The sequence below is a fragment of the Oncorhynchus keta genome, chromosome 28 (assembly GCF_023373465.1).
Source record: "Oncorhynchus keta strain PuntledgeMale-10-30-2019 chromosome 28, Oket_V2, whole genome shotgun sequence".
NCBI classification, from domain to species: Eukaryota; Metazoa; Chordata; class Actinopteri; order Salmoniformes; family Salmonidae; genus Oncorhynchus; species Oncorhynchus keta.
This window is the reverse complement of record NC_068448.1, coordinates 41516204-41536389: the sequence shown is the minus strand read 5'-3', so window position 1 is coordinate 41536389 and position 20186 is coordinate 41516204. Positions and strand designations below refer to the sequence as shown.

The 20186-nt window shown below is 43.8% G+C and overlaps 3 protein-coding genes across 7 annotated transcripts in view; all 3 read right to left on the bottom strand.

The window, feature by feature from the left end:
* Window positions 1–2131: 2131 nt before the first annotated feature.
* LOC118360442 (lens fiber major intrinsic protein-like) lies at window positions 2132–4678 on the bottom strand. The gene is made up of 4 exons (XM_035739695.2): window positions 3833–4678; window positions 3130–3294; window positions 2867–2947; window positions 2132–2665 (listed from the first exon to the last, which is right to left on the bottom strand). Exons 1-4 carry the CDS (start codon window positions 4190–4192, stop codon window positions 2480–2482), a joined length of 792 nt encoding a protein of 263 aa, XP_035595588.1. The 5' UTR covers window positions 4193–4678; the 3' UTR covers window positions 2132–2479.
* A 3681-nt stretch (window positions 4679–8359) lies between these two features.
* On the bottom strand, window positions 8360–14377 carry LOC118361375 (aquaporin-4). 2 transcript variants are annotated; one of them, XM_035741252.2, is made up of 7 exons: window positions 14240–14377; window positions 12365–13446; window positions 10932–11126; window positions 10632–10793; window positions 10356–10520; window positions 10103–10183; window positions 8360–9900 (listed from the first exon to the last, which is right to left on the bottom strand). In XM_035741252.2, exons 2-7 carry the CDS (start codon window positions 12377–12379, stop codon window positions 9685–9687), a joined length of 834 nt encoding a protein of 277 aa, XP_035597145.1. In that variant the 5' UTR covers window positions 12380–13446; window positions 14240–14377; the 3' UTR covers window positions 8360–9684. The 2 variants fall into 2 exon arrangements, with proteins under 2 accessions (XP_035597145.1, XP_035597144.1); XM_035741251.2 differs by having other exon boundaries at window positions 10932–13446.
* Window positions 14378–14519: 142 nt separating this feature from the next.
* Window positions 14520–20186, bottom strand: part of LOC118361373 (bromodomain adjacent to zinc finger domain protein 2A-like) — a 41241-nt gene continuing 35574 nt past the window's right edge. For all 4 annotated transcript variants that reach the window (XM_035741247.2, XM_035741250.2, XM_035741249.2 and 1 more), the window contains 3 exons: window positions 17178–17455; window positions 16891–17034; window positions 14520–16733 (listed from right to left, as the gene is read on the bottom strand). In XM_035741247.2, coding sequence (XP_035597140.1) covers window positions 16574–16733; window positions 16891–17034; window positions 17178–17455 — 582 coding nt within the window. In that variant the 3' untranslated portion in view covers window positions 14520–16573. The remainder of the gene's footprint in view (window positions 16734–16890; window positions 17035–17177; window positions 17456–20186) is intronic.

The window sequence follows — 20186 nt, the reverse complement described above, 5'->3', positions numbered from 1 at the left end:
TGACTAAACGAGCGCCGTGGCGCGAAGTGATAATCTTCCATTTGTAATAATACGTGATGAGTAGGACTATTAAGGTGTATAGGCAGCGTATCTTTATGAGTGTTATTTTCAATGATTTGAGTGCTTCTAAACGTAAGCTGGTTGCAATAGCACATGGTTACAATATACCCTGTTACAGAATAAAGGAAAACAGAGGAGTGAACTATTCATTCATCTCATGTATTTGCATAGATCTAATCATCAAATAAATTGACCAAGTGGTGAACGTAAATCGTTATTACATAGAATTGCAGGAAATTCGTTTTAAAACAGCCGTCAAAATCAAGCTTTTGGCGCGATGCATTCATGCGTCTCAATAAGCTAGAACCTACATTCTTTTTATTTATTTTTTCATTTGTACCTTTATTTAACTAGGCAAGTCAGTTAAGAACAACTTCTTATTTACAATGACGGCCTAGGAACAGTGGGTTAACTGCCTGTTCAGGGGCAGAACGACAGATTTGTACCTTGTCATGCATTACTAACTTCAACTCGGCCTAATTTACAGGTCCAATTTCCCACCCTGATATGGCCTATCAAGCTAGAACGGGCCCTGCGTCTCACCCAATAGCCAATATAGGCTAAATATCCCAAGCAGGGCTACAGCAACTTCCAGATCGGCTCAGGCTCTTGGGCTTTGCGGCGGCCACTCTGGTATGGGTGTCCTTGGCAGAACGGTTTCGCTTTAACCAAGTGGTCACATATAGTTCTTGGTTCAACCACGCAACAGCAGGTCGGTGGAGTTCTAATGAACATCAAGGCAGACGAGGTTAAACACTTTTTTTGTTGTTTTCAACATTCTCAAATTGGGGGGGAAGGGGAGCCAGAAACATGTGGGGAGCATCATCTTGTGGTCATTCCCACTTACTGCAAGCCAACGCAACACAGGGCATTAAATGCCATACTGGTATAATGGAGTTAACAAAACACGATGACACACATTTTGTATCAAGTTTTTTTGGTTTATTTTCATTTAAATATGGTTTAAACTGCCTTATGCTGACATTAAAGATCAAATCATAAAATGAGACTTCATGAAAAGCTTACGCAGCCATTCTGTAGTGAAAGGAATCAGTCCGGTTTGGGATACAACATTTCCTTTAAAATTATTTTTTTTTTTTCTGAACAAAAAAGCAGATGGTTTGTGTAAAAATGAATATCATAGCAAATACCACAGTGAGGGGAGGATAAGTTATATGTCTTAAAAATTGATAACATAATGAAAGATAATCATGATACAAACAGGAAAGTGGTCATGAAAAGAAAACAAAATGAAAAGTACTGTTTCTGCGAACTCGATTAAACACGAATTCACATACGGACACACACTCACTGGCAAAAACACTCACGCACAAACAGGCACACACACACGCACTCACTCTCACTCACACACTCTCACACACACATACTGTAGAAGCACCCACACTCGCGCACGCACGCACACACACACACGCACATACTGTAGAAGCACCCACACTCACGCACGCACGCACACACGCACACACATACTGGAGAAGCACCCACACTCACACGCACGCACACACCCGCGCGCACACACACACACACACGCGCACGCACACAGAGATAAATTGAAGTGATTTGAAAAATGAAACCCTGGTAAAAATCGAATGGTATCATACATCCACGTCTTGGTGTCTGAAGTGCAGAAAACAACTGGAAAAAAATTGAGAGCGATAATTCAGATGCATAAGGAAAAAGCATGCCCATCTTCACTGATCTAACACAACCCTATCCGACTAAAAACCTGTTGCCCCTCTATCCTCACCCCAACCCCTTTACCCCATCTACACCCCTACCCTCTATCCTATACCCTTACCTGCCCAAAGCCCACCCATGCCCTTACCTCTTACCCCACCCATACCTACATCCCCACTGGGCAGACACTGGTTGAATCAATGTTGTTTCCACGGCATTTCAATGAAATCACGTGGAACCAAGGTGGGAATTGACGTCTGTGCCCAGTGGGTGCCCACCTACACCTCACCCACATGCTTCTGTTGTGACAGGTCTGGTCCTTGTGTCTATGTGGATGTGTGAAGGGAAGACCTGGTGCGGCTGAGGAGGAGGAGGTGGAGGGGGGTTAGTGGGACTGTTGGAGCAGGCCCTCCCTGTTCGCCTCTATCAAACACAATGTCCAATTCAGTACACAGAGTGAGGTTGGAGGGAGAGAAGTCTCGTTGCATATTGAGGTTGAAGGTTGTGAACCTGTCTGTCTGTGTATGTGTGTGTACAGTTTGTGTATAAATACACGTCTGAATCTGCATGTTTAGTCAGTGTGTCTCAATGTGAGTGTGTGTGTCTGTGTGTTAGTTAGTGAGTCTGTGTGTGTGAGTGTGTGTGTGTTGACGAGTTGGGGGTAGCACGGGGGTTGGTCGACACAGGGCCTGTCCCTCATCCCCGTCCCCAGATAGGGACAGGCTTATAGGGCTTGTGTCTTGAGCTCGATGGGCTCCCCGCGGGCGTCCTGCTGGGTCTCCGTCTCGGGGGGTCGGCTGCCCTTCAGTGTGGCCAGGCGCTCAGAAAGACCGCGCATGCGTGGAAACAGCATGAAATCGTACAGAAGAGCGCCCATAGCACCTCCTATCATGGGGCCCACCCAGTACACCTGACACAACACAACACACAAGGTTAGCATGAAGATGTGGCACGAGCGACTTGTATTGTTGTCGCTGATGTAGTTTTGGTATTAACTATACTCTTAAATACTATAAGACCATAGAATCCACCATTGACATGGTGGATGATTTGATCTATTATACAAATATTTCAGATGCTGCATTATGGTGTATTACTGTGCGTTTCTCACCCAGTGGTTGACAAAGTTCCTGAAGAGCACAGCAGGGGCGAAAGATCTAGCAGGGTTCATTCCAGCACCAGTGTAGTACATCTACAGCAGAGAAGGACAACCGGGCGCTCAGAATGAAATACGCGGTTCTGTTGTACACAATGCCGTTTTTTGTGTGTGTATTCCACTATGAGTACCTTTTGGTGATCACGTGTGTGTTCCCCTATCCGTGTGTGTGTGTGTGTGTGTGTTTATGAGTGTGTGTGTCTGTGTGTGTTGCTCACCCCCATGAGGTGTCCGACTGTGACAGCGAAGCCGATGGACAGGGCAGCAGAGCCCATGCGTCCGTTCCTCCTCTCATCCGTCACGGCAAAGATACAAATCACCAGCTGCATGGTCAGAAACACCTCCACTGTGGTGCCCATGCCCAGGCTGATGCCAGGCTGCAGCTGTAGATGGCCAGAGGAGAAAAATATGCATCAGACTTGAGGTCCTTTGTGGACAAGTCATTTTGTAAAATAAGTCTGTCCTCTTTCTAATAAAGTATATATTGGTTTGTAAACAGGACATGTCAGGAATGACTCAATCAAAGATGTAACACAAATCAACCCAAACGGTTTAAAACACTTTTTTTTAAAACAATGCTTTCAGTGGCCTCACCGCTATAGCCTCATTGTACAGTAGCAACTGTAGTTACCAGAAGGTTCCGTGATGATTCCCTAATCCCTGTTCATCTCTACCCTTTCTAAATCCCCAATTACATTCAAGAAGCCTACCGTACCGAAACCAAACAATTATCAAACCATATCAACATTTTTGACTGTTGTTGAGATATGTATATGTCATATTTTTTTGCTTATTTGAGCTGACAAGGGTCCAAAATGGCACCCTATTCCCTATATAGTGCAGGTATTTTGCAGTGCACCATGAAGGGAATAAAGGGAATAGGCCCAGTGCTTTTTAAGATGTGGGTGAGTGGTGTCTTACCATGTTGAGAGCCATGTTGCCCCTCATGTTTTTTGGGGTGACCCCATAGAGCACGGCGGCCCCGGCCACGGCCCCCAGAAATTGGGCAGCCCAGTAGAAAAAAGCGCGGAACAGGGACATCTGGGAGCCTACCAGATAGGCGAAGGTGACGGCTGGGTTAATGTGGCCGCCGCTGATGTGGCCGATGGACTGGATGATGGTGGCAGCCGCCAAGCCGAAGCACAGAGCTACGTGCAGGATGTGGTGAGGCCCAGTGGTCCAGCGCAGCGCAGCGCCTATGCCGAAAAACACAAAGAACATGGTACCGAAGAACTCAGCGAAGACCGCCCGCCAAAACGCCATGGACCGGAACTCCCACATGCTGGCCGTTCACTGGACGCTCCTCGGAACGGAAAATGTTCTTGGGAAAAAAGTTGTTGGGGTGAATCTGGAAAAAGCTTGTACCTTTTAAAAGTCTAAGTGATCTTTTTTGCACTGTTTCAGATGCAAAAAAAAAAAAAGAAGTGATTTCCCTTTGGCAGTCAGCTAGCTGGGCTGACCTAAACGTTGTCTCACTGAGCCAATCAGTTGGAAGACAAACAGTTTAAAAAGTCGACAGAGGAATCCACCGACAGATCTGTTTCTGATCTACGAGCGATCTGGAGTTGGCGCGCAGGCAGTCAAACATCAACTCAGCTTTGCTTGCCTCCACTAGCCGCCTGTCGTAGAGACATATGGGTGTGTGTGTGTGTGTGTGTGGGGGGAGAGTGTGTCTCAGAATAGTTGTCAAGAGGTGTGCATTGATGCTAGAGGAGTGGTTCTAGAATAGAGACAGGGATAGACGGAGTGTCCTGTGGACGTTTTAGCCTCTCTGACGGAGGGGAGAGGGCCCGCCGGGGGCTTTATAACACCCCCCCAGGGGCCCCGAGTGACGCCATAATCCCCCCCTCTGGGCCAGGGGCGGGGGGGGGGGACATACAGGACGGCCTGAAATCAAACAAACTTAACCCCGCTGTCGCCCCCCACAATAGACAGAGCGGGAAGAGAGGGGGAGTATCAGGGGAGAGGATGATTGTGAGGAGAGAAGGGAGGGGGGTGAGAGAGTAAGAGAGGAAGACAAAATAGTGAGAGCGACATGAGGGAGGAGGGAATCAAGAGAGAGCAAGTGACTGGGTGAGTATAAGAACTAGTTATGGACATCAACCCCACAGAAGTGATGAGGGGAGTTTGTCTAGTTGGCATAGTGGTACAGTACATCATCTGTTGACATGTTATAACCATGATAACCATGGGGACTAGTGCTGATGGCGGAGAACGGACACACACACACACACAGATAATACAGTGATCCATGGGGGGGGGGCGGTAGAGCCTAATGCCAACAGTGTGCGGAATTAACATGTAGACTGAAATGCCTGACCTTGTGTAACCGTTGTCTTAGCATCGAGCATGTACGCCGCATGTGAACAGCAGAGCTGCTTGGATGTTAGAAATGTGTTCATCGCCATCATTCATAACTGATAAGATGCCAGGAAACGCGTGTTGTGCACAGAAGGGGAAGGGAAAACAAATGAATAGTCGACATGATCAGTCGTGTCTGTATTTCAGTCTGGTCTATAACATCTACTGTGTGGTGGTGAATGCACTCACACAAAGCAGTGCATTTAAATCACTGACCTCAAATCCAAACGGCGTTGTTAACAGAGGTAATAACCATACGTTAGTAGTTATAAGAAATACTTCGGGGCTATGAGCTTAACATTGGGGTTGGGAGCACGACATTGGGACCTTAAATGTCTGCGTATAATGTACAATGATAGGGTACTTCTTAGAGGCAATGAACTTGACATTGACACCCAGAGCACAGGACAGAGGTATGCATATGAACATAGAAGCGTTGACTACTGCTGCAAAGTGGTTGGAAAACAAATACGTTTAAAAAGCAAACTAAATTAGTGGAAACTATAAATATCAGCCCTTCCAAAACAGTCAGGTACATTTTAGACAGATGTAGCTGTTTTCTCTCTCTCTCTCTCACTCGCTCGCTCTTCCTCGCTCTCCCTCTCTCTAGGAGGTGCTGGGATGTTCAGTGGAGAATTGATTAGGCAGAGGTTTGTATTGTGTATGAGGGTGTGTGCCAGGCAGGAGGGGGGAGAGGCAGGGTGGCCCGCTAGCAGCCAAAGCCCTGAAAAATCCCTGAATGGGGAGGGACAGGGCAGGACAGGACAGGAGCGGGGGACAGGGGAAAACAGGGGTTATTGGGCTCCAACACTGGAGCATCGAGCTGACCAGTCCAGAGGCATCACTGGGCAGAGTGGGCTTTAAATGGAGAACGTTGAGCTCAGCATTTCAACTCTCTAAAAACACACACAATGCAAAATGCTGGCGGCACGAGGCAGTTATTTCCTATTGTTTGTTATGGCGAGTGAGAGTGTATGTGTATGTACTGTAGATTAGAAAGCAGATCCGTGTGTGTTAGAAACTGAAGGTGCATTCGTATGAAGTGTGCATGTTAGACGATGTCTGCTGGCACACATTTTGAGTGAGAGTGTCTGTGTGCTTGCGCAACTCTTGTGTGTGTGCAAGGAAATATCATTATGGTTTCAATAACGATTGCCCAGCTTTTAATTCTTAAACATCCATAGCTTTATACAGTTAACAAAAACAATTCAAAAAGTTGACCATTTGCAACGAGACCTCCATAGCAATTCAGGTAGCAAAAAACCTAAACACATTCAAAAAGGTACATCATCTCCCCAAAATGTTTTCCGCCTACAATTGCTAATTACAAACCCCCAGAATCTTGAAGAAGGGGGTAGGCAGCGCGTCTGTGAAAAGCTGATCCCACAACCTGTTTAGACCTGGGCCATTAGAGGGCTCTTGTCTGAGGACTGATTTGACAATGAATAGCAGAATAACAAGAGCTTTGAGATGAGAGAGCCGTAGGAAGAGAGGACAGAGATGGTGGCCTATGTTAGCCTATGTTAGCGAGCCTCTTTAGCATTTCAAAGCAGTCACAGACGACAGGGTGAGTAATGCTAAAATAAAAGGATTCTGTGTTACAAAGCGGACATTTCTTTGAGTGGTTGTTGGGTTATACATCACATTTCTTCGTAAATTAGAATAACATCACTGATAACACTGAATATTGATCAAATTGTGTAATATATATATAATGTATGTACAATTTGACATGTTCTGGCTAAGTGTGAAGGCTACACATTCATATGTAATTAGAAACTATAACTGTGTTGTCTTCATCATTATATGTATATTTATATTATATGTATTTAAGCAATAAGGCCGGGGGGGTGTGTGGTATATGGCCATTATACCACTGTTGTTGATAAGCACAACGCAACGTGGAGTGCCTGGATACAGTCCTTGGCCGTGGTATATTGGCCATATACCACAAACCCACAAGGTGCCTCATTGCTATTATAAACTGGTTACCAACGTAAAAATAAATGTTTGTCTGATATACCACAACTGTCAGCCAATCAGCATTCAGGGCTCGAACCACCCAGTTTATAATTTCGCATTTATCTTATGCTAATGTACACAGAAAATTATCCAGTGTTAAATGAAACACTGGTCCACTGTCTATACAGGTCCACACTTTTCAGTGTTAAATTAATACACTGCTTAGTGTAAAGTGTTATTTGCATATTTCCCAGAGTGCCTTGTCTTTCTGGTGAATTGTAGAATAATGATGAGTGATAGTTACATAGGGTCAAAGATCATACCTCACAAGGAATGCTAACATTCCCTGTTATCGGTAAAGGTGAGAGGTTAGCGTGTCTTGGGGGTATGATCTTTGACCCTATGTAACTTTATCACTCATCATTATTCACAATTCATTCAGGATTATCCATGATCATGGTAGCATCCACATTAATGTAGAAGTGAATGGAAACATATTCTCTTCTTATTTACACTAAAAGTGACTCCAAAACGACACAAAACATTATTTACCATGAATTTCTATAGGACACAAATAATCTTAAACACAACCAAAACAAAATGCAAATGCATCCAGCAAGTTTGTAAAGTCACACGCTTGATGTAATCATTGCGTGGTAGGAATACGGGACAAAATACAAAACTTTTGAGTACTTCATTTCTAAGAGTCTTTAGAGGAGTCAATAACTTTTACCCCTACCTTTTTAAAGGGAAAACCATATTACTTGCTAAACTAAATCGCTTTCTCTGTGCAATTGTGTTAGTATAAAATAATATAATTTTCCCTTTTTTTAATGTGTACCTCAGAAAGTATTCATACCCCTGGACGTATTCCACATGTTGTTGTGTGAGAATCTGAATTAAAAATGGATTAAATCTATATTTTTCTAAACGATCTGCACACAACGCTCCATAACGACAGAGTAAAACACGTGTTTTTACACATTTTTTGCAAATGTATTGAAAATTAAATACAGAAATATCTCATTTACATAACTATCCACACCCCTGAGTCAATACTTTGTAGAAGCACCTTTGGCGGCGATTACAGCTTGGGTATGTTGGTATCAGCTCTGCACATCTCAATTTGTGGATTTTCACCCATTATTTTTTTTCAAGCTTTGTTCAATTGGAAGGGGAGTGGCGGTGAACAGATTTCCACAGATTTTCAATAAGATTCAAGTCTAGGCTTTGGCCGGGCAACTCAAGGACTTTCAACATTCTTGTTCTGAAGCCATTCCAGCGTTGCCCCAGTCTAAGGTCGTTTGCACTCTTGAAGCAAGTTCTCATTAAGGATTTGGCTGTATTTGGCTTCATTCATTGTTCTCCCACTATCCTTACCAGTCTCCCCAGTCCATGCCGCTGAAAGGCATCCCCGTAGCATGATGCTGCCACCACCATGCTTCACGGTAGGGATGGTGTTAGAAGGGTGATGAGCTGTGCTTGGTTCTCACCGGACACAGCGCTTTGCATTCAGGCCAAAGAGTAACATTGTCTCTTGAGACGACAGATTCTTTTGCCTTTTCGCAAACTTTTTTGTGTGCTGTCATTTACCTTTTTGTCAGGAGCAGCTTCTGTCTGGCCACTCTCCCGTGAAGTCAAACTTGATGAAGGGCTGTAGAGACTTCTCCCATCTCAGCCAAGGAACTCTGTAGTTCTGTCAGAGTGGTCATTGGGTTCTTGGTCACCACCCTGACCAAGGTCCTTCTTGCCCGGTTGCTCATTTCGGTCAGACGGCCAGCTCTAGTCAGAGTCTAGGTAGTTCCATATTTTTTCAATTTCCCAACGATGGAGACCACTGTGCTATTGGAAACTTTCAACACTATAGAAATGGTTTTATACCCTTCCACAAATATACGCCTCGTCACAATTCTATCTCGGTGATCTACTGGCAGTTCCTTGGACTTTTCTGCTCTGAAATGCACTGCCATCTGTGGGACCTTATATAGACAGGTGTGTTTCTTTCTAAACCATGTCCAAACAATTGAATTGACCACAGTTGGACTCCAGTCAAGTTGTAGCAACATCTCAAGGATGATCAAAAGGAAATTTAATTCACCTGAGCTCAATTTGGAGTGTCAATAGCAAAGAGGTGTGAATACTTATTTAAATAAGACATTTCTGTATTTCGTTTTCAATAAATTAGCCCCCAAAAAAATCTAAAAACAGGTTTTCACTTTGTCATTATGGTGTATTGTATGTAGATAGGTAAGAAAAACATCTATTGAATCCATTTTTAATTCAGTCTGTAAAATGTGTAATAAGTCAAGGGGTATGAAAACGTTCTGAAGTCAATTTAGCTCATTATTTGAATAATTTATTGTATACAGTCATTATTGCTCATCTTTATCAAGGGTGTCAATCATTTCAGACCCCACTATATATTGTTGTGTAGCATGATGTGTCCCTTTCTAGTTTTGCTCCTGTTTGTTGACCTGCTTAGCCCTCATGGCGGTTTGGGTGACGGTGGACAGGGAGGACCGGGATACGCTGGTTGCCTCCACCATCTCTATGTCCTTACAGGTCAGACACGCAACCAGCTTCTGCCTCGATGCACTGGGGGCAAAGAAGAACTCATGGGACACCCCGGCCAGCACTGCACCCAGCACCGGTCCAATCCAGTACACCTGGGGGAGATTGGTTAGGACTGATGGAGACAGAGGGGGAGAGCAAGAGAGGGAGGGAGAGAGAGAGAGAGAGAGAGAGAGCGAGAGAGAGCAAGAGAGAGAGAGAGAGTGTAAGAGAGAGAGAGCAAGAGAGAGAGAGAGAGAGAGAGTGTAAGAGAGAGAGCAAGAGAATTTGTTCGGTATGCAGTTCAAGGTGTTTTACCCAGTGGTTTTCCCAGAAGCCAGTGATGATGGCTGGACCCAGGGAACGTGCCGGGTTCATACTGCCTCCAGAGAACCGACCCTAAGAGGACCACAACACACACACATACCCAATGATGAAAACATAGTACAGTAAAGTAAGTAAAGTAAATTGAACTAAACTGCACTAAACTAAACGACACAAAACAACACTAATGAGCTAAACAATTAAACTAAATTAGAGATAAGAGGAATCAGACGTGAACAGTTCTGACCCCGATGAGCACGCCTGCGCTGAGAGAGAAGCCGATGGCCAGGTTCCCTGGTTCTGTGTACTCCCTCCGACGGTGGTCCTCCACGGAGAACACAGTGAAGACCAGCTGGAACGTTGACAGAAGCTCCATCCCTAGAGCCTGGGCCGCGTTCACCTCGAGAGGAACCTAGAATTGGAGGGGGGCAGAGTTCCAAATGGAACAAAAAATCTATAAGAGTAATAGTACAGGTCTATGATTAGATTTAGACCCCCCCTCGCTCCTTTCACACAGACTGACCCTGCTGACGAAGCAGTCTGCGGTGGTTTTGAGGGGCAGGGCGAAGTAGAGAGCCCCGGCCCCCAGGGAGGCCCCCAGACACTGGGCTCCCATGTACACCAGAGCCCTCACCAGGTCCAGCTTCCGCGTGGCCAACAGAGACAGGGTAACTGCTGGGTTCACCTGCACCATGATAGAGAGGCATAGAGTTCAAATTGACAATCAATCATAGTGATCAATTTACAGTCATTCTGTGGAAAAAGGTTAGAGACATACCACATGCATACAGACACAACCATAAGTCCAGAAAGGCAGGTTCACCTGTGCTCCACTGATCTCTCCAAAACAGTGTCCCAGGGCAACAGCCACCATGCCTGCAGCCAGGGCTGGGTAGAGGGGCCCCGTGGAGGCCTCTCCAGGGCCCGGCACAGAGGCCCCCAGAACAGCACTCACAAACACCAGGGAACCCAGCAGCTCGGCCAGCATGGCACGCCAGAACTCACGACTACGCAACTCCTCAGGGAGAGGGAACAGAGGCACATGTTTTAATCCTCCTGAGACAAAGCTATTCATTTTTGTACTCTCTAGTGGACATCAGTTCTTTGTGCATATCTCTGAGGCCATACAATCATATCACATATGTGGGGGTGTGACCTTGACAACTTTATCTTCCTGGGGCCGGACTCACAAAACGTTTTTAAGAAGACTTTTCTTCTTAAATGCCATTTTATCCTTAACTATAGACTTAAAGAAGAAAGTTAAGCAAAGTTGCTATTCCTTCAAAAGGTTATTGGAAATGTTCTTAGGCAGGAAGTCAAGAAGAAACGAGATTCTTCAAAATAAAAGGACATGTTGATATTGGACATGTTCTTAATTCCAAGACAGCTAAACCAGTGTCTTAAATTCAGGGCAGTGAGAGAGAGAAAAAGCTCATGAAAGCAATTGAACATTTTCAATTCACTCACAAACGTCATCTGAAAGTTTCAGCATTGATGATTTTGTATGGAATTATTCATGTTCATTTTTGTGAGTTTGATATTCAAAGTAAATATATCAGGAATAGTTAAGTGAGTTGTCAGGACTGTGTAATAATTTGTTCACATTAAATAAGAGCTAAATAAGAGGAAATGTCCTCTGTAGTGGATACCCGGATGCTGCAACTATGTTTTTTTAAAGCACTATACCCACACAAAAACATACAAATCCCAAACCTTTTTTTTCTCCGGGTCTCAGGAGGATATAGCATTAACCTACCATTGTAAATAGCATATCAAACCCAGTGTCTTGAATATACAAATATGAGTTTTATTAGCATGCTAACCAACCCATGCCACTCTGATACTTCCATTCCGGCTTATCCTGAACACTTATCATTAGATTATGGTAAATGTGGACACAATCCAAATCAAATGGCCTAGCAAGTTATGAAGTTGTGGAACTAACCTGTGGATTGATCATTATCAATGTCTGAAGAGGCCTTACTGCCACGTTGATCAAAGGCTCATGTTATTAAAATAACTTGACTAATTAATGTCCAATCACTTCTTGCCAACCGGTGGTAAAACCAAGCATTTTTTTTTTTTTTTAAATACACACACACAGCCACACTCACAAGGCTGTCATTGTAAATCGTCAGTAAGATAAAGGAAAAGTAAGCATCTACATTGGGCTCATGGAAACTTTATTTATGAATGTTCGATAAAGCCTTTCTATGCTGTGTAGGAACGAAAAAAAAATGTTTTTTTAAAACTCACCTCACGCAGTGTCATGTTTAACAGCTTGAGTGTGTAATTATGTGTCTTGTTTTTCTCTCTGTCCGTTTCTGTGCTTCTGTCCTGTCGATTTGCAGGATCCTTTTCTCAGTCTGTCTGTCTCGCCTTCTGTTCGTGCGTTTCGTCTGTGTGACTGGCCTTACCCTAGAGGAGCGTCTGAGTGGCCCAACCACAACACAAGAGGACTCTGTCACCCTCCTCTCTCACCCCTCCTTTTACTGACCCCCTCCCTCTCCTACCTGTGTGTTATGAATTAGGTGGAGTGATAGTCCAAGTGCGTTTGGTCACCATTCCCCCTCCCCCAGTATGAGGCTATGTTTCCCAAGCGAGGGCTTCTCCTCCTGGGCTGAGCTCAGCTGGAGTGTCCTGAGCACCTGGCACACATCATAGCTCCTCGGACTCATTTTCATATCAATGACACTGAGGAGAGGCCCATTACTGAGGAGAGACGGCGAGAGCTAGAGGAGCCATATCATGAACAGGCCAAATCATTATCAAACACAATTACAGCGTCCACATTATGGGATGGACTGATCAGCAACTGTGTATGGGTACAGCTTGACTGGATCCAACCACAAGGTCAACCGATACCATATATTGTAATCAATACTTTTTTGAATGATTGATAGCTGTAGCAATGTTATCGTGTTGGCATAGAGAAACAGAGGCAGAGAAAAAGATGGAGGCTGCAGTGACAGCGGGATGAGCGCAGGGTTGTCTGAAGGACAGTAAAAAGGTTGACCTTGACGTCATGATCCTTCCACACGGAAAAGAACTGAACACTTTACCGGGATTAAAAAGGGCCAAAGGTTTCTATCTAATCTAAAGTTTATCTTCAATGATCTAATATGTAACTGTTCATCTCCCACGCACCATGGCATCTCCTCCAGCCCCTCCTCCTTTTTCTCTCTTTCATCAACCTACTTGTGAGGTACCATTCGAATCGCCATGGAGACAGTCTCTTTCATGATGCAGTTGCCATGGCGCCTATTGTGATGCTGGCTCAATGGATGCTTTTTCTCATCATCTTTGATAGGAAACAAATACCCCTGTGAAGATCCACCCTAAAAAAAACAGAGTTGCTGTGTTAACACTCCCAATGTATTTAATTTTTTTGAGGTATTTGATAACCATTTTACAGACATTATCCTTGCAATAAAGTCAAGATATGAGCCAAATTGCACGTCCATGAGTCTCAAGTTGTGACGTGTTGTGCGACAGGCTGTGTGATAGTTTTGATTAGAACTGATTAATCCAACAGATCAGGCTTAAAAAAAAATGTCAAGATGATTACATAACACCTCAACCCAGTGGAGTGGTGGGGACCTGGCTGATAGAGTGGTGTTTGGGGGACAAGAGGGGACCGGACGAGGTCAATGGCCAAGAGAAGCCCCCTAGGCATCAGGGGCCCACTCGGGGGCCCACTCGGACAAGACCCGGTCCAGAATGAACTGGTTGGGCGGGGGGGGGGGTAGGTAGCGTGCCCATTATGGGGTGGATTACCCCCCTCCATGGGCGTTGTTATGCTCCTTTTGTGGAGTTAAGCCCCCTTGTGTGGGACAGGATGGGTGGGGTCGAGCAGTGGAACCCGCTGGCTGGGGAGTTTTCAGTCCCCTCCACCCAGAGTGCTGACACTGACACAACCATGCGCACACACACACACACACACACACCTCTAACTGGTTGCTACTATAACCCCTGGAAAAGTGCCAGCTAAGGGATACAAGGGAGATAGAGACCATCCATCAATCCCAGAATAGAGAGTGCATGGATAGTGTCAGAAGAAAGTATTTGAAGGGTTAACGCCGTTATCTCCCTCTTCCATAGCACCAACTTCTAAACGATCAGCACACTCACCCATTTTGGTTTCTGTGTGAAAGGTGTAAATGAGACCTCTTCCCCCCTCGGTCCCATTTAAGAAGAGGAAGTCCAGCTGGCGCCGACTGGAGGGCCTTCCCTGCAGCATGTGCTCCAGACAGGGCTCACCAGGGTACTGAGGTGTACATAGGGTTGTCTGCGAGTGTGCACCGCGCCACTCTTAGACCTCCATTCAAGCGGAGGCTACTGTACGAGACTGCTACTGTGATTTAATAAAACACAAAACAGGAGTGAAATGAGGACCCAGGGACATTTGGAGTGTCGTCTCTCAACTAGATGTTTTTTATTCAACTCACAGTACATTCTACAGATGCACACGTGTTACATCACCTCGATACAACATGTTCTCGTAATACGTCCTCTTAAAAATGATAGATTGGTCCTAAAAATATAGAAAGGAACAAATTTAAAGTCACAAAAACTGTACATTATTAAAAATTCACTTAACACCACATTTGCTTTTATTTTCATGTCTTTTCTTTTTAAATATAGAAAAAAGAATGTCCCTTTTGCGTAGCAAGGAACACAACAATGCATTTCCTATCGACTGGTTTCAGTTCAGTGTACGAAGCTTTAAATAAAAACCTGGATTGTGGAGTGTCGCCCTGTCGCCTTCCTACCTTTCCCATAACCCACCAACCACGCCAAGCTATGGAGCGCAGTGGCCCCTTTTCAACAGAGAAAAAAACGTATTCATAATAAGAACGTGGGGTTAGCTAAATGTGCACATATTTGTATAGAAGCCTTTTTTCAGCACGAGTCAAGAACAAAAAGTTTCTCCTAACACACAAGCTATGCCTGTTCTCTACTACCAAGCTGCAGAAACCTACACACAAAAACCTCTCAACGCTCATTTCCTGTTATTCCACTGTACTTTCTTGTTTTTTTTGGGGGTGTTATGATTTCTTGTTTTAGAAGCACAGGCCTATGTTTCTACGTTAGTATCAAATTGACGATTGAACATTTTCAGTGTTTCCCAAATACCTGTTCAGATCCTTTAAACTTAGAATGCAGATATATATATATATATATATATATCTTTTTATCACTAGGAAACATTGAGTGACATTTTTCCATAATATCAAAACAATTCTTCAAACGAAAGGATGTCGGTCAAAACATGACACATCGCTACAGAACAGTCAACCGATAATATTTCAGCAGCTTGCTAGTTTTCCGCACAATTTGACCAATATGGTAAGCTGCAACACAAAGCGAACAGTGTTTTAAACAGAGGTTCAAAATGGCGGTAGCGCCTTATTAGTCCTATTCACACAGTCTATGGGCACACCTCACCTGAAAATTCCCATTGCTGTGACTACCGGTCTTCGTTGTGATTACGAAGCAGTGAAAACACAAAACGTAAAAAAAAAAAAAAAAGCCTCCAGTTTCTGAAACCAGTGTCCTTCACACAGCAGCAGGTTAGTCGTGTGTATGTGTGTCTGTAGGTGTGTGGGTGTGTGTGTGAGTTAGGGGTTGGTTACGTGTGATGTGACAGTCTTTAGAGAGAAAAAAACAATCCTGTCCACTTTGTTTTTACTGGCCTTTTCATAAATCGGCTAAACATCTCAACTAAGGAGTCTGTACATATTCACTACAAGCTATTGCTATTAAATAATCCCAGCTATTGTACTCTTTATATATATATGTATATATATATATATAGAATATATAATAAAAATATATTGAGAAAAATTGCTTCTAGGCATAAGACCACACATTACATTTCCATTGAACAGTTAAGAGAGGATCCAATCCCAAAGTGTTTGAGTTTAGAGCGAACCGTAGGGTTTTCATCCACTTGTGGTCGAAACGAAGTCAGAGCATGTTCGGTCTGAAGCGAAGCAGTCGCATTGGTCTGGCAGACCTCCTGACCGGGACCATGACACAGGGTAAAATTTGAGAACCTATCAACTCAGGGCCTCAGATCCCCCCCCCCCAACCCCTCAGAGCAAGGGATGGACCAATATCGTGGCATTGTTATGAGACGAGGGGTGAGGCTTAGGAGAGAACGTGACGACAGCAGAATTCCAAGCAGGTGGTCAGGTGCAGAAGTGAGGGTGCAATGGGAGGGCGGGAGGGAAGAGAGGTGGAGAGCTCAAACATCCCCCTCTCTGTCATCCAGAGAATTTCAACCCAACAGAGTAGAGTTTTTGAAAAGGAAAAACAAGAACGACAGACAAATAACCAAATCTATACATATCTATACAGGGCTGGAGGAGACTCCAGCCCAGACAGTCTTAGTAGTAATGGAGAGCATAAGCGTCAGGCAATGGGGTTAGGGCACTGTCCTTGGCCCCACCCCCAGCGCTCCTATTTGTCCTTGCTCTCGTAGAACTCCGCCCAGCGGTTCTCGAAGAAGCGCTTCATGGAGTGTCCAGCCATGCCCACCTCGGACGTGTCCTCGTTGAACTGCTCGCAGTTGTTGAACACCAGATGGGCGTCCGCTGCAAACTCCTCACAGCTGCAGTACCTGGGAGCAGGGGAGAGGGGAGAAAGACAGGTCAAATAGAAAAAGGTGACAGGTTTTCAGTGACATGATGGGAAACGAGAGAAACCGGCCTCCTTAAAAGGAATTGTGGGTCATGTTGTAGACGGACACAGACAGAGAGTGAAGTAGTGCCCTCTACCCTCCCTGTAGCAGCCTCTCCCTCATGGTGAGGAAGTCCATGGGGTTCTTGATGATGCGTCGGTAGCCAGGCACCATGCGGGGGTTGACTGGCTCCAGGAAGGGCCAGGCGTCAGCGTGAGACTCCATCTCCATAAGGATGATTCTACACACACACACACACACACACGTTAGAAGTGGTCCAACAGAAACCAGTGTAACAAGAAGTGATCCGAAGTCAGTAAATGGAAGCTCGTGGTCCATTAACGACTAACAGTGAGGAGATAACTGCTCTAAGTTCAGACTCACTCGCAGTAGGTGAGGTCGGGCTGGTTGCGGGTGGTCATGCGGCGGCGCTTGGCGGGCGAGAAGCCCGTCGTGCATCCCCCGTCTCCTGAGTAACGGGAGGAGGAGGATGAGGCAGGGCCACCGTCCTTATGTCGCATTGCCATGCCATCACCACCGCCACTACGTCTGCTGGGCACCGTCTCCTCGTCAGAACTGTCGTCTTCGTACCTCCTCTTCTTCACCCGGGTCCTCTGCTTGGAGGAGCGCTGCTTACTATGTGGTGACTCACCGTCACTCGCCTTACAAACAACAACAGGAAACAGTGAGACAGAGAGTTAAAAAAAGGCCCTGGGGAAAGGTTAAGGAGGACTCAGTGCCACTTTACAGAGTAGCAGGTTTGGAAGGAGAGGAGGGTGTACGGTAGCCTGGGTGACGCGTGACTACACAGCGAGCTGTGGGTAGAGAGGCTGGTGTTAGCATGACTAGGCCTAAGGGCCTCACTGCTACTGACAGTATCACGGTTTAATAACGGTTCAGTTTCAAATGAAATTTGCCAAAACGACAGGGCAGATAATTGTAATCACATTGCATTAATATGACTTTTTGGTTGAATTTTCCAAAAGTAAATCAGTTTCTCAATCTAACCCAGGTTGAAAAGGCAGGTCATTTCTATCTGCAATGTCATGAACCACTGCCCTCTGGTTAGAGGCTCGGCAGACTATGTATTGCTGAGCGGCAGGGTAGCCTAGTGGTTAGAGCGTTGGACTAGTAACTGGAAGGTTCAAATCCCCGAGCTGACAAGGTACAAATCTGTCGTTCTGCCCCTGAACAGGCAGTTAACCCACTAGGCCGCTAGGCCGTCATTGTAAATAAGAATTTGTTCTTAACTGACTTGCCTAGTTAAATAAAGGTAAAATAAATAAATAAAATTGAACCTCATCGCAGTACATGACTGTCATTTTTCCGTCACAAAATAAGGAGGCTCCTTGTAGTTCGTAGGCCTGCCTACATCGTTTTCAACTCAGTATTGCTCCTCTCAAATTTTAAATAAAAAACTTTTTCAAATCTCTGAAGCAGCTGATATCTACCTTCCAGAATAAAAATGTTAAAATGCTTCAAATAAACCACTCTGAAGGTGGTTCAGCTTTACCTAATTTCATATTCTGTTACTGGGCTGCTAACATTCAGAAAGTCACATTTTGGCTTCATACCCCTGGGACAGACAGGTGCCAGCTAGAAGCTTTTGGTCCTTTCCTTTCTCACTTCCCTTGTTAGCTCCACTAGACCCATTACTGCATCCAAATTGACTTCTAATCCGGTTGTTGTTTCTTCTCTTAAAATCTGGACAACCATTTGGGAACCATTTTTGGTTTAAAAAAAAACAAAAAAAACAAAGCCTTGATAAACTTCAAAAGACCTTTATGAAAATGAGGTCCTCTGCAGTTAACGATCATCCCACTGAACGAACAATGACTACACTTAAGTAAACACAATTACATTTAGCTTTAACCTTTATGATTTGACTCCCGACACAGTTAAGACGTTGAACTAAAATGCCTCTACCACAATATATACACTATTACCTCTAATATGACCAGATTAACTGAAACATTTATTCTCACTCATCTCCTCTTATTTTTTTCTCCTTGAAAACAAAGCTATTTATATTACATATATCCAGTTGAAGTTGGAAGTTTACATACACCTTAACCAAATACATTTAAACTCAGTTTTTCCACAATTCCTGACATTTAATCCCATTTAATCCACTTTCCAAGCTGTTTAAAAGGCACAGTCAATTTAGTGTATGTAAACTTCTGACCCACTGGAATTTCGATACAGTGAATTATAAGTTAAATAATCTGTCTGCAAACAAATATTGGAAAAATGACTTGTGTCATGCACAAAGTAGATGTCCTAAACGACTTGCCAAAATTATAGCTGGTTAACAAGACATTTGTGGAGTGGTTGAAAAACGAGTTTAATGACTCCAACCTAAGTGTATGTAAACTTCAAACTGTATAATTGGCTATATAGTTATGTTTATGATACAGATCTACCAGGGCCAAGACATCTTGTGGCCTGCCACAGGGTATAACAATTGGACCTTTATTATTCCTATTCTATATCAATGACCTTGCTGCTGTGTCTATCGTACTTCCCATTCTCTTTGCTGATGATACCATTTTGATTTTATCACAGAAGAATTTTGATTCACAAATTAATGAAGCCAACTCAGACATGGCCACATTTTCTGAATAGTTCCAGAAAAACAAATGATCTTTAAATGCTAAAAAACAAATAGAACTTTATGGTATTCACTAGTAAGAATAAAAAAATATTGTTTAAAAAAAAAAGAGCCAGAATCTCAATTGGTGGGAATGAAAAGGAACGCGCTACATCCACTAGATTGCTCTGAGTTTTAATTGATTAAAAGTATTCATGGAAAGATCATATTCAATTTGTCTGCAGCAAAGGGATGAAATCTGTTGATATGATCAGAAAGATTAATGGTTTGGTTCATCAGGCTTGCTTCCTAACTCTATAATATAGCTTCATTTACCCATATCTACACATAATTATGCCTCATACCTACACATAATTACTCATACATAAATACATTGCAAGACTAGACACCCCCTCTAATTACCTGGCTCCATTTATACCTTTGTTTAAGAAACTCAAAATCTTGTCTATTTATGACAATGTACGCCAGTTATGCACCTCCCAGAAAGTTCACCTAACCCTTCAATGGATTCTTCCTGGTTAATACTGATAATACATCTATACAATTATCTTCACATAACATCATCCCTCAATAACGTCAAGCGAAGACTCACACACATTTAAACAAAACAAATATATATTTTTTTGTGTGATTACTGATCAATTAATTTATACTTAGGTTTTGTTATCGGTTTTAATTTATGTTTATGTATTGAATATATTTTTTTTGTGGTGTGGTTTTCATATAAGCCCTTGGACTTCCAACCACATCTGCATTGTTTTTTAAATCATTATTTTGTCTGT